This window comes from Centruroides vittatus, unplaced genomic scaffold, assembly GCF_030686945.1.
Source record: "Centruroides vittatus isolate TY-2023 unplaced genomic scaffold, ASM3068694v2 contig_93, whole genome shotgun sequence".
Classification (NCBI taxonomy): Eukaryota; Metazoa; Arthropoda; class Arachnida; order Scorpiones; family Buthidae; genus Centruroides; species Centruroides vittatus.
In genome coordinates, this window is record NW_027122616.1 from 63,233 (window position 1) to 76,890 (window position 13,658).

General features: G+C 33.3%; 1 protein-coding gene across 1 annotated transcript; it reads left to right on the forward strand.

Annotated features, from left to right (window-relative positions):
* The first annotated feature begins 9,789 nt into the window (after positions 1-9,789).
* Positions 9,790-13,344, forward strand: lmgA (lemming A). Its single transcript, XM_067281957.1, has 3 exons — positions 9,790-9,912; positions 10,412-10,531; positions 13,140-13,344. Exons 1-3 carry the CDS (start codon positions 9,894-9,896, stop codon positions 13,253-13,255), a joined length of 255 nt encoding a protein of 84 aa, XP_067138058.1. The 5' UTR covers positions 9,790-9,893; the 3' UTR covers positions 13,256-13,344.
* Positions 13,345-13,658: the final 314 nt, after the last annotated feature.

Here is a 13,658-nt window from a genome sequence, read left to right on the forward strand (position 1 = left end):
TTGTGACTGCATACTGTTTACCAACTGCTGAATTTTTCGTTCATTGCTACCCAAAGCCAAACGCGTGTCGGCACTGGCATCCAACGGATTTCGATGTTTATTTTTAATTATCGAAAGCACTGAGAATCCTCGCTCGCAAAATTATGTGGTTGAAAATAAAGTTACGTACCGTAAAGCAATAGCTTTTTGGCTCCAAAAATCTTTAAGATTAATTTCTGTCTGGAATGTATCCTCGCAGTTACTATTGTGTTGCATCTCAATTAACTCTTCTTTTATTTCATCCGGCACCTCAAAAGTGTTGACTATGAAAGGATTGCGGGTCAGTTTCCGAATACCTTTGTCCTTGCAGTCAGGAAAATATTGATTGGATTTATTTTTCAAGTTTTGCAAACGGAACGTAATGTTCTTTTGTATTTGTCCATTAATCTCGGCACACTGTTCGTCAATAATTGGGTTCAATGTATCAAACGCAGAAAAATTCTCCCTTTCGACTGTGCTGATCCATAGGTCGATTTTAGCGATAAACGCACTGATCTTATCTTCAAATGCTAGTGTCTTCCACTTTTATATTTCCCGACCCTTACAGTTGAAGGTTCAATTTATTTAGTTGTGAAAAAACATCCAGTAAATAAGCAGAATGTATTTGAAATTTGAACTGACAGAACTCAGACAGCAACTCTTTGTTTTCCTTATTAGATAAGAATAATTTTACTTCTTCTCTCAATTCTCTCGACAGCATATTTCCTTTTGAAAGCCATCGAGCTTCGGTGTGAAAAAGTAGCGTTTCGTGTTCAGATTTCATATCACAACATAACTTTCTGAAGAGACGAGTATTAAGTACACTCCTTTTAATAAAGTTGACTACTATTATGGCTGTTTTCATCGTAATAGCGAAGCATCCCGGGAGCGTTTTAGCAGCCGATGCTCGACGATGAATAATGCAGTGCGTCGTTATTGCAGACAGATTCTTTTTTTTAATCAAAGCTGAAAGACAAGAGTTGAAACCGAGCGTAACAGGAGCACCGCCTGTACAAAACACAGCAAGCTTTTGCCACGTAAGCCCATGTTTCTTTAAATATAGACTTATTACGTCCATAACATCTGCACCACGTGCCGTCGTTTCCAGTTTTTGATGAAATAGTAACCCTTCTTTATTGTCGTTTTATTGTCGTTCAAAAGTCGGACAAATACAAGTAATTGACAACATTGTGAAATGTCAGTAGATTCATCACATTGTAGCGCCAAACGTGGACTACATTTTATCTTGTCAATAAGTTATTCTTCGATGTCAGTTGACATTTTTTGAATACGCGACTTCGCCGTGTCATTCGATAATGGAATTTCACGAATTTTCTTTTGAGCTTCCTCCCCTAAAAGCTCTTCGGCAGCTTCAAGTATACAAGGTTTTATTAGAGATTCGTCGATTGTGTGTGCTTTTTTGGATTTGGCAATCAATTTTGAAATTTCAAACGATGCAGCCAATGTTTTTTCAGATATTGCATAACGTGTTCCACTGGGTCCAAGTTTCATTTTTTTAGATTTATTAGTTTGCCCTCGAAGAATTCTCGTGGACGGTCACAATAATTCGGATGTACGGATTTTAAATGACGTTCCAACTTTGCCGGCTTCGAAGTATCATTGGCAACAACAGTTGCGCATATTAGGCATTGAGATGTGGTCTCCCCATTTATTTCTATTGAAGTAACACCCAATTTAATATAATCGTCGTCATACTTTCGTTTCGGTGGCATTTTTCTGAAATTAAAATAATTCTGTTATAGTATATCCTACCTACTTATTTACTTCCATATTAATTGAATAATTTTATAATATTTATATAATAATATGGTTAATGTTACCCTAGGTTCCGAGATGGCGGCGGGGGAAATTTTTCCCTACGTTGGAGACTGCGACGGGGAAAAAATTTTTCCCTCGATTCAAGATGGCCGCGTTTCCGGCCGCTATCTTGAATTTCTCTGCAGACTCCGCAGACGTTAACCGAAATATCCGAAAGAAAGAAAGGAAAAATAAAAACAAATTTTTTTACTCACTTTTCGATGGTGGTTACCTACTTTTTCCTACTTTCTTTCCCCTTTCCGATCCATTCTTTTTCCGGTTTTGCCAGCTTGGATACTTTCCTTTTCTCTTGGTGCGGGTCTTTTCTTCCCTGTTATTTTCGATTCGGCTGCTTTTTTATTGGTCGATTGGCGTTTCCCTCTGTTCGATTTATTACTACTTGGCCATATAAACGACAGAATGCAACCCCAAGAAATGTGACCTAATTTACTTTTAAACGTTCCTTCAAAGGCAGAAGTCTTCGTTCCGCACTTACTACATCGCAAGAAACAGCTTTCTCTGTTACTCCGATGATATAATTTGCATTTACAATCGCACGGAATGCAAATGGACTCGGTCGGCTGTATGCCTACTTTTACAGCAAATTTCGGAAATTTCAATGCGTTATCGATACGGGGAGGCAAACGTAGCTCCAAAAAGTCGTCTTCCATTGACTTGTAGAAATCACGGGTGGTGCAACTCGACCGAAATTCGTCGTTGAAACTCAAATCGGCAAAACTACTCACTATCGAATAATAGGCAATAAACTAAACGCGGGGAGGTGGTGAGGAAAAAAAATGAAATAATGTAACCAGAAAAAAAACCACAGCAATTATTCCAATACGCAATTCGTCGCAACACTGCAGTAACCGATTCCAACTGGAAACTAGTCGATTTGCATAAAATTGCATTGAAATGAACAGATATCACGTTACAGATCGAGCATTTGCATATTCGTTCGTAACACCACTACGAATTTCCCGCCGATATTACTCTCGCACGACGTCACGACAAGGCTCCCTCTACCGTCGCAAATTTACACACGACCGTCGCCGTTTCGAGGTTAGAGGATACTCGGCAACGTCGTACTCGGGGTTGAAACCGAACGGGGAAAAATTCTCAACGGCGTCGACGTCACGACTGTAGGGAAAAAATTTTTCTTCGCCGTAGTGGCCGAGATAGGGAAAAATTTCCCCCGCCGCCATCTCGGAACCTAAGGTAACATTAACCAATAATATTAATACAATAATTTGAACTCTGACAGTGGGCACATAAAAAAATCTGAAATTATAAAACTGAATAAAAAACAAATAAAATTGATGACACAAGCGTTTTATTGTAGAATTCTGTCATAAAATAACTTATTTCGTATTTTCTTATTAAATTAATGATATTTTAAGAAATAAAAAATTCTAAACAACGTTTCATTACCACATACAGAATAATTATTTCTGTATGTCATAGTGTTTTTCTACTTGTTGTCCGCGATGATGGGAGGTGTAGTCTTCGGTCATACTTAAATTAACTACTGTATTTTTAATCCCTCCGATATGGGCGTTTTAAGAAAAACCAATGTGATGTATTTTTTTTTGTGTGTGTGTGTAAAAGACATTCATTTTACACCTTTTTGACATTTTTGTTGATTATGAAATTTTAGAAATGGTTTGTGATCACTTCCAAGTTTAAAGCAGAAACTTGAAACGTATTATACGAGTAATGTTTCTATGAAATTTCAGTGAGTTTGTGATCCATTTCAGGCTTACAGTAAACTTTGAGAAAGTAAATTTTCTGAACTATTTGAAGAAACATTGAAAATCGCCCTGCAATTTTCAACAACTTATGTTTGTGAATAATTTATCAATTAAATTAATGATTAAAAGACAGAAATCGCATGAGAGTATGTGCCAATATTCGACTGAAATATTGAGCCATTTTATTACAAGGTAGTGGTAGCATAATTATATCGTATGTTTTACTTGTTTAATGAAGATCAAAATTTGTTCAATGATAATTTACATTTAATAGTTTATTTCCAATTTGAATAATTTCATATCCATATGTATTTAAAACAATATTTTAAATATATAATGAAATAAATGGCACACGACGTAGGCAATAAACTCAAAAGCTTAAAATATTAAGCCTACATAATTTATTAGTTCGATGAATTACAATTAGTTCAACAATTAGTTGGATTTTGTAGAATAAACCTGATATATTTTACGTAATTCGTGTGAAAAAAAATATTTAAACATATAGTATTACAATCTGATATATCACATGCATTACAATAATGAAAAGTAAATGGTAAACTAATTACTTAAAAATCATATCGAACATGAAAAATAAATTATGATTATAAGCAGATAATGTTTATAATTATCGTTCGTTTTTCTCGTGATGATATCGACAAATGTTTAATAGTGCGTTAAATAAAGAGAGAACACTTGATTTTCAAAAATTTATTTCAGTGGGTGAAATGGATTATTGCCATATTTGATTTTAGGTATTTGAAATGTTTTCGTATTGATATACAGAAGTTATAATAATTTCTAATATACAATATAATAAATTTATTAAAATATGAGTTTTGCAAATGTTCAATAATTATAGTTTTTTACAAATAATTGACAGAAATTAATATTTTCAATATTATTTATGAAACCTAATTATAAGAATGCTTTTGTTTACGATTACATTCAAAACTCTGCCTGTCATTGACTGGATGAACTTTTCTCAGAAATCCTGAACAATTTCCTCCCATTTCTTAGTTACTGCAGTCTTCGTGTTCTTGTTGTTGTCGTATTGCTTTCTATTTGTAAAGAGTGAGCCCATAGGCCCGAGGCGTTCGGTTTATAATTCAAATCCGGTGACATGACGGGGCAGCGAATGACTTCAAATACGTTTGTCAGAAACGTTCCCAGACAATGTTGCTTGTATGGATGAAACCTTATTTTGCTGGAACAGCCAATGATAACCTTTGATTCTTTATTCAATAAAATATAGATGCATTTCTAGCTGCCGGACTCTTTACCATTCTGGCTTCCTTGCGGAAAGACAATATTTGTTTTCTCTCGCTCTCCAACGGCATTCCAAACAATCACGGAATAGTGCTTCCAGGTCACATGATTTCTGGCTGAAGTGAGTCTATCAGCCTTGCTATTGTCTGTGAGCTTTAGTTCCATATTCTTTTGACATATTTCAGAAGATTGGCAGAATGAACTGCGTTGTAAACTGTCCCGAAGCTCACTTTGAATTCGAGTTTTGAAGCAATACTTCTGATTGTTCAATCCATACTGTCCTTTAAAACTGCTCATTTCATACGAGAAGTTTTTGTGAGCTTTTATAACTCTTCTTAACTGTTCATTCTTCATTTAATTTCAAATACGAAAATCGATCTTCTTGTTTTTAAGATGAATCTTATTGACTCACCAGCTTCACTTAAATCAGGGATTTCAAATTACAACGCGGCAAAGGGCCAGTTAAACAGACGTATATGAGACACGGCCGTACTCACTAATATTCGATAAACCTAAACATACTGTAAAGTAAAAAAAGTACTTTAACAAAAGCCTTTACGACGTACTAAAATGGTCAGAAGTTTGTTTTTTTCTGTTTTAATATCGGCAAAATGTTAGAGTCATTGATTTTTATGAAAATAATTATTGAGGCCGTATCCGGCTCGCAAATCGCCAGTTTGGGACTCCAAATTTAAATCGTTTATTTTATACTTTTCATATGCTGACAATACTTGCTCTAATATAGGCCTATGTTGCCATTTTCGTATTAACAATGTTCGCTATTCAAACAAACAACATATTATAGTTGCCATAACAGTAATAAAAATGGCAGTAGTTGTATTACTCGATTTCATAGATATTCAGTTAAAGATATTGAAAATTTAGTTTAGAAACTTAATATAATTTGGAATGAATTCGAAGAAACATCATTTATATTTTCTTTGCTCTGCAGATTCCAAAGTGGATACGTAATAATCATTTATTTAACTTTATATGTTGTTAACTGTACAAGAAAAGGCATCGACGAACTCCAATGAGAGTCAGAGTTTTATGACACGTGATCTATAATCTGCCAATCTTAAAAGTTCACAATCGCACTACAAACAGCCCGAAGTGATGCAATTATCTCTATCCCGCTTCAAAGTTGTTCAAGGATATCAACTACATACATCATACTTAATTTAAATAACAATCTGCATGTATTTTGAAAGTGGTCAGGCCATTTTTGTGGTTTGATATTTCTACTTGATTAGAGAACATTAAGCGTTTAACAGCTTAAGATTAGTTAAATGCTATCCTAATTATTGTTACGGTTATAGTTATTTGAGATGATAACGATACTTACTTCGAAAGTTTACTCTGACGGCAAAACACTGACTTTAAGATATTTGTCTTCCATTATGGCGAGAACAGAGGCGAATTCTACGTCAGTAAATACCCGAAAAGCCTGCTTTATAGAAATTTCAAAGAACGAATGTATTGCTTAGTTTCGAGTTGACAATTTACGAAAATTAAGTCAAATTAGTAACGTACTTATAGTAATTATCGCACTTTGAGTGAATATGAAAATCAAGAGCATTTGAAGTATGGCATTAATTATAGAACGTATCATTTCATCGATGCTCACCTAAACCATTCAGTTTTATTAATAGCAATGCATACACAAGAACGGCGAAATTAATTGTAATTGCCAGATTATTTATATATTGAAAGTTGTATAACGTCTGTTGCGTTTTATATACGATAATCAACAAACAAAACATGAATTTCTACACTTGATTCTGATTTTTCATTACCGTTAAAATCGTATTTAAATGTAGGTAAGAGATTGAACTAGTTTAAACGACACTGAAATTGTTTTAATAATAGGAAATAATGCAAACTTGTTAAGCATAATTTTTACTTTATATTTTAATATAAAAACAAAATGGGTTAATGTTACCTATGGTTCCAAAATGGCAGCTCGTCTCTGATTCCGGCAAGGAAACAGTGGGGACGCACGTTCTAACCTAACCTAACCTATTCTAATAATTTTGTTGGTAATACAGTAATTATGATAATTTATTAAAATAGGTTAGGTTAGGTTAGAACGTGCGTCCCCACTGTTTCTCTTCTTCTATTTGCTGGAATCAGACAAGCCGTCATCTTGGAACCATAGGTAACATTAACCTAGGTTTAGAACGTGCATCCCCACTGTTTCCTTTCTTTTATATGCTGAAATCAGAGACGGGCCGCCATTTTGGAACCATAGGTAACATTAACCTAATTCTCTAAGTAAAATACTTCTATTGAACCGATGACTCCAGATCCAGGTTTTGTGAAGCTTCTTAGAATATGCTCCAGAGGGAAACGAAATTGGCGAGTAGAGCTTCTGTCTATGGGCTCTTCAAACTATGTCCGTCCCGACGCTCGAGTTCGAGCCCTTTTTATTTTCTTGAGTGTGCGATCATTACCCCGGTGATTCGCATTGTTGTGGTCCAAAGTTCGCGATCCGTCCCTGGTACGGCCGAGGCAGTTTGACTCTTTTTACCATATAAGACAACAAATTCGAAGTTCTTTGATGTCATCAACCAGGTGCTGTGTCTCTTTTTACCTCATAGTTTGACCGATTTTGACGTTTTTCCCCCATTAATAACCATTTGTTTGGATTTATTCTAGTAACTTATTCAAAACATTGTTAAAGATTGTTCGTTTCTATGGTTATTTAATCGTCTTTATCTATCGGATCAGAGGTCAACGGAAAGGCCAAATGGCGGAAAAGAAAATGGATTTTTTTCCATTTTTTAATTAACTGCGTATTAATTTTTATCCCCTTAATTAACTAATTGATCGTCGAAAGATTCACTGGACCCTTGAACTCATGAGACAAGGGGTGCATTTGTTTCATCAGGAGTAAAGATGTTTCCTTTCAAATTGTATTATTTCCTTTCTAAACAGGTTGTCCGGCGAAGACAGATTTTGTCTGTCAAAGATAGGTTGATTGTAAATAATTTATAAGAATTGAATTAATTTAGAATTAAATAGAAAATAAAAATGGAAGCGCGGGGAATGTCAAATCCTATAAAGCAAACTAATCCAGTTTTACTCGGTTAAGCAGTATGGTCCTGTTAAACCTGGACTCCACATTACCGGAATCCGCGACGTAATCGTAAAACTGAAAGCCAAACTGACGAAACTTTCAGTTTTGGAACGTTCAGTTGGACAGAAACAAGACTGAAAGCAGAGTTAAAAATTATTTAACTTTTCCGTTTTCGTTCCGCGCTTCTGTCGTACTGCAACCAATAAAAACGCAAGGATTTGTGACGCGTAGTCACGTGTACTTTGATTGTAGTAATGGCGGAAAGTGTAGCGAAAAGGACGAGGAAACAAATAGATTTGGAATTATTCATTGAAGAAGTTAGAAAATACGACAAAAAATGTAAATAATTGAAAGATTATTAACAATGAAATTGTTAATAAATGCAGAGAAAGCAAGGCAAAATCCGTAGCGTCGTCCATCTTTGACTCTACGACAATTGCAAAACTGATCAACAGATGGCGCAGTTCCACGTAACGTGCTAGTGGAGTCAAGTTAAAACGAAAACTCTGTATGTTTGAATTCTGTTTCTGAGTTTCTGTTTTCAGGTAATGTGGAGTCCAGGCTTTACTCCCAACATTTTAACGCAATCCCAACGGACCTAGCGTAACCGATTTCTTTGACCCTTTCACAGAGGTCACAAGAATCGAAATTTGCACCAAAGCACAAACACTAGCATTAGCGAAATTAATTAATTCAGATATGGTGCCATTGTGGATTATTACCCCAGTCCACTTTGGACCATGTTTTATTGGAAGCTATCGCGATTAGTGATCTTGCCTGCCACATATTTTCTCGTAAGCTATTCCTAAATATGTTACACATGTTCGAAAGTTTTAAAGTCTTTCCGCTTATCTTTTATTTAGGTTTATTTCCACAATGTGAAGAAGGTATTTTTCCATGTCTCAAGGTCGTGTGACGTGTGTGGCATAACAATACTGCGACACAACGGGGCATTTTTCACGATGTTCTGCAGTGTTTAGGCAAGCTACGTGACGTCGATAGTGAAAATGAAGACAACTTTGGAGAACATAAACACATACGACCAAAATTCTTGAAAGAATTAGCCCTTGCTTTGATTATAACACATGCACGTCAACGACTGGAAGTGTAGCAGACGACGAAAGATATCAAACAGACCATTTGCAGTTGAGGCATCGTACCAGAGGCACCCACACCAAAGATTGTTAGGTTTACAACTAAGATTGCTTGCAGATTTACACCCAAATAGTAAAACAGTTTAAAATATTACCATTTGGTAAATAAACCTAATTTACGTATGATAAATTTAAATCGATAAAATTTTTAATATACACTAAAACATCGATTTAAAAAATGTTTATTTCCATTAAAATTTTATTCTGAAGAAGTTACGGACACGCTTTTTTTACTAGAAAAATGGCGGGCGCCGATCCGATTAATCTCCGCCTTAACTGATTCATTATAATTTAATTATCAAAACATAGTGCTTCTCAATAAATTAATAACCGAACCGAATTTTGAAAGCTGAACGGCTTGTTTATGCAGTCAGCTCCAGCACTCCATCGGATATCGTTATTTTAGCATTTGTGTTGGGTCTAAGTCTTTTTATATTTGTCGGGATGTAATAGCGCAATTATAAAAAAGCTGGACATAATTAGAACTGAGCGGAAAACCTGACAGGCCATTTAAAAGCGGGACGTCTGGTCACCTTATATGATTATTGAATCTCGTATCAAAAAATAACATGCAAGTTATCGCTTATATTTATTTATTTCGCATTAAAAAATAATTATTTATTTATTTATTATTGAATTAGAATAAAATCATCACTAAAAAAATAATCGAAAAAAATGTACGTGCCGAATTACGTCAGAAATAGCGCAAAACTAGCACCTTATTTCATTCCTTAACTACTAGCGCCAACTTCGCTTGTAGTGTCGAATTGAAAGTTCGTCTGGCGTGGTTCGTTTAAGAAAATTATGAAAGTTATCATTAAAGGTAAGGCTTAGAAAAGGTTAATGTCTAAGTCTGCATGCGTTTACACTTCTAAATCTGTCACGAGTGTTAATAAATAAAGCATTTACGGTGTATTTGGCTTATTTTACAAAGTTTATAAATGACTACTTTCTAACTGTAAAATACAATTCGTAGCATTGGTATTGCCCCTTGAAAACTGTTGCTTCAGTTACTGAAGTAAGCAATGTAAATTGAATTGGAATAAAAATGTCAATAACTCACATCAGGCTGTCCATGCCGATAAGGTGTTAAAATCCTTGTAACTTATATTGTCCCTGTTGCATGAATATGTAGATTTGTAATGCTTCTGCATTTAAATATTCATAAGTATTACAAATCTACAAATTCAAAATTTAAATTATAAATCTGCTTTCTAAACTACAAGTCTCTCTATAATAACGTGTTTAGAATTTTCTATCCAAATGAAAACATCCGAGATGACGTAAAAAGAAATTTTGCCGAATAAAAAATTTATTTTCAGGTTGGACGGGCGTTGCGACTTGGCGATGGGTGGCAAACGACGATAACTGCGGTATCTGTCGGATGCCGTTTGACGGATGTTGTCCCGACTGTAAGATGCCCGGAGACGATTGCCCGTTAGGTAATAAATAAAAAGAAAGAAAATTTATTTTTGAAAGTTTGCATTTAATATTATTTATTATTTGCATACTTTGTTTAAATTATCTAACCAAAATAAGGACTGTCATCTGTGCGATTTGGAGAAATTGTTATTCTAATACATGAAATGTATTAGAATATCAGTTTCTCCAAATTTATCACGTCTTTATAAATATTAAATGTTTAAGTATGGGTTATAAGTTATCAATGATTGTTTACTATGGATCCATTTTATATAGTTATGTAATATGTAAAATTTCACATTTGAATCAAACTTATGAAATTATAGTCAAAAATTTATAAAACACCTAGGCTATAAGATAGACCCATACTGCGTTTCCAAACATTAAATTGTATTTAGTGTAAAACAGATGTACATAACATAGACTCTTGTTTTACCTCCATCTCTAACATTTTATTAGAGAAAAATATCTGTAGCATTTTAAATATTTTTTAAACTGTAATAATGTCATATATGCTTTACTATTTCAGAAAACTGGATGTTTTCTCATCCTATTATAATGCACAACATTCAGTTGAGCATATACTATGAATGGTAGGGAAACAGGACTATATTGTATGTAAACTTATATATACAAGACCAGTATTTCTCAACTTTTTTTTGTTGTTGTTTGGTAAATTTTATGTAAACCAATAATTATATGCAACTATGAGTTATGCTTATTTATTATACTTAGAGTTACTGTACATAACAGTAACTCTATAAGCATATACAGAGTAATAGTAACTAGATTGATGTTTAAATGTCACCCATAATCAACTGTGCCAGAATCGGTATAATCAAATATTTTTGTGAAACAGTGAATGTTTTCTGCAGACCAACATTCGAAAAATGCTGCACTAGACCAATGCAAAAACAATAATATATTATTTGGGAAGGTGATTCGTTAACAACTATATTACCTTAAATTATGTTGTAAGATAGCGTAGTGCATTCCTGTTACAAACCTTTGTTTTCCAACAAAGTTTCTAACATGATATTATTTATATTGGTCATTTTCCTTTCTTGTAGTCACATTCAGATTTTGTCAATGAATTTCTTTGAGAATGTTTTATTTGGAAATTTGAAAACACTTTTCTGCTTATTTTCAGAAACCATAGAAACAAAATTGAATGAGAAAACACAATTTTAAGCACAAGTTTAAAAATTCTGTTTAATTTACTGAAGCAAACTCATGCATCCTGATGACTGGTTATATATAAATATTTCTAATGGAGTTCTTTAAGGGCAAAATTACAATATTAGGAGTAAGTGTAAATATACCAAGAGATATGTAATGAATGGATTATTATTTTAATTTTTTATAGCACCTCATCCATCCTTAGTAATATCATCTTCATTACTTATATTAATGCAATTCTCACCAAGCCTACCTCTTTAACAGTAGCCTATTAGCCAGTATATTAATGACATGAAGATCATAAATAACAATCTACTTACCTGACAAAGGTACATGGATGTAGGATAATTAATTTACAAAATCTTAACCTCAGCATTAACATTAATACAACTATGTATTTTCCCTAATTAAAACCATCTCTATTTTTGTTTTCTGAATTAACAATCGCAATTGAGAATAAACTAACATTCAAGAATCACACGAACAAAATTAAGAGATTGGTTTTTGAATAGGAATCTTGTGGAGAAACTGTCAGACCATTGCTTCTAAACTTACCTTTTTCCCCATCTTTTTGTTGATTTCCATCAGTTATTGACTATTGTCTCCCCATTTCATACTTAACTTTCTCATTAATAAAGTTAATTCTGAGATGTCTAAGATTATGTCTTTTCAAATAAACTCACAAATCTGCCATTTACCCATTTCTGAGATTACATGCACTCACATAGGTCTCCCTGATATACACAACCAGGCCATTTATTTCAATATAACTATAATTTATAAACTTTTTAATGGTCTTATCCCTCCTAATTTCATTAATCTGTTTATTTTTAACACTAGTATTTGAAGTTTTTCATGCTTTTATATACCTTATTATTGGCTCAATATATCCCAAAGGTCATTTTTCTTCAGATTGTCAAAGTCCATTAGAAACATTGAAAATCTACTGTATACATTTTTTATAAGTATAAACAGATATTTAAAAAAGCCTTGCCAGTACTTTATTCTCTACTTTTTATCTTAATTGGAGTTTTCTTACATTGTTGTGGGACGTGGCTTTTGCTGTTTTGCCCTTTAGGTATTATGTACCTATGGCCTGTTTTATTTATTTTTCACTTTATTCTTTATTACAAATCATCTAAATAAATTTGATCATTAAATTTAATTGCTTTTTGTCTCAAACTGTACACATTAGTTAATCTTAGGTTATTTTTCTCATTATTGTACATAAATTGAAACGAAGTATCTTGGCACATCAAATATGCAAGTTCAAATGTATTTGTAATGTTGAGAAATTCAAAAATGAGATTTATAATGCAGTTTATCTAATTGTCAGTCAAAATTCTGTTGATGATTTCAAAAATATCATAAATTTATTTAATTAAACAAAAACCAATGAGAATATGGAATTAATTCAGTAATTTTTAATTAAGTATTTTTTTTTTCCAGTTTGGGGACAGTGTTCTCATTGCTTTCATATACATTGCATTATGAAATGGTTGAATTCTCAGCAGGTTCATCAGCTGTGTCCCATGTGTCGACAGGAATGGAAATTCAAAGAATAACAATTTCTATAAATCTTTTATTATATTCTTACCATTTTGTGTGTATATATTGTATATAAAATAGAAATAATAAAATAATAAATAAGAAACACTTTTTATGTCTTGATGTTAGAATATACTTAGGTTTTTTACTGTAATAAAAGATGCAGTGGCATTAAAGTCACGCGCCGTACGAGGCCCCGGAGACACTGATGCAGCTCGTGGCACTAATCTTTGAAGACAACGATGATCTTAAAATAATGGAATTTTCAAAAATTCAGAATAAATCTTTAATATATTGTGAATAAAATTTTATTGTTCCATATAAATTTTTACTGAAAAAGTTGGAAAGTTCTTGTTTCAAAGCTGATGGTTTACTAATTTATTATATGGAAGTTTGTTGGCTGTCCTGTCACAAAATTTT

Excerpts from the sequence above, each read along its gene's own strand:
- lmgA (XM_067281957.1), top strand. Across the intron at positions 10,532-13,139 it reads CGGAGACGATTGCCCGTTAG|TTTGGGGACAGTGTTCTCAT; the intron begins GTAATAAATAAA and ends TTTTTTTTCCAG.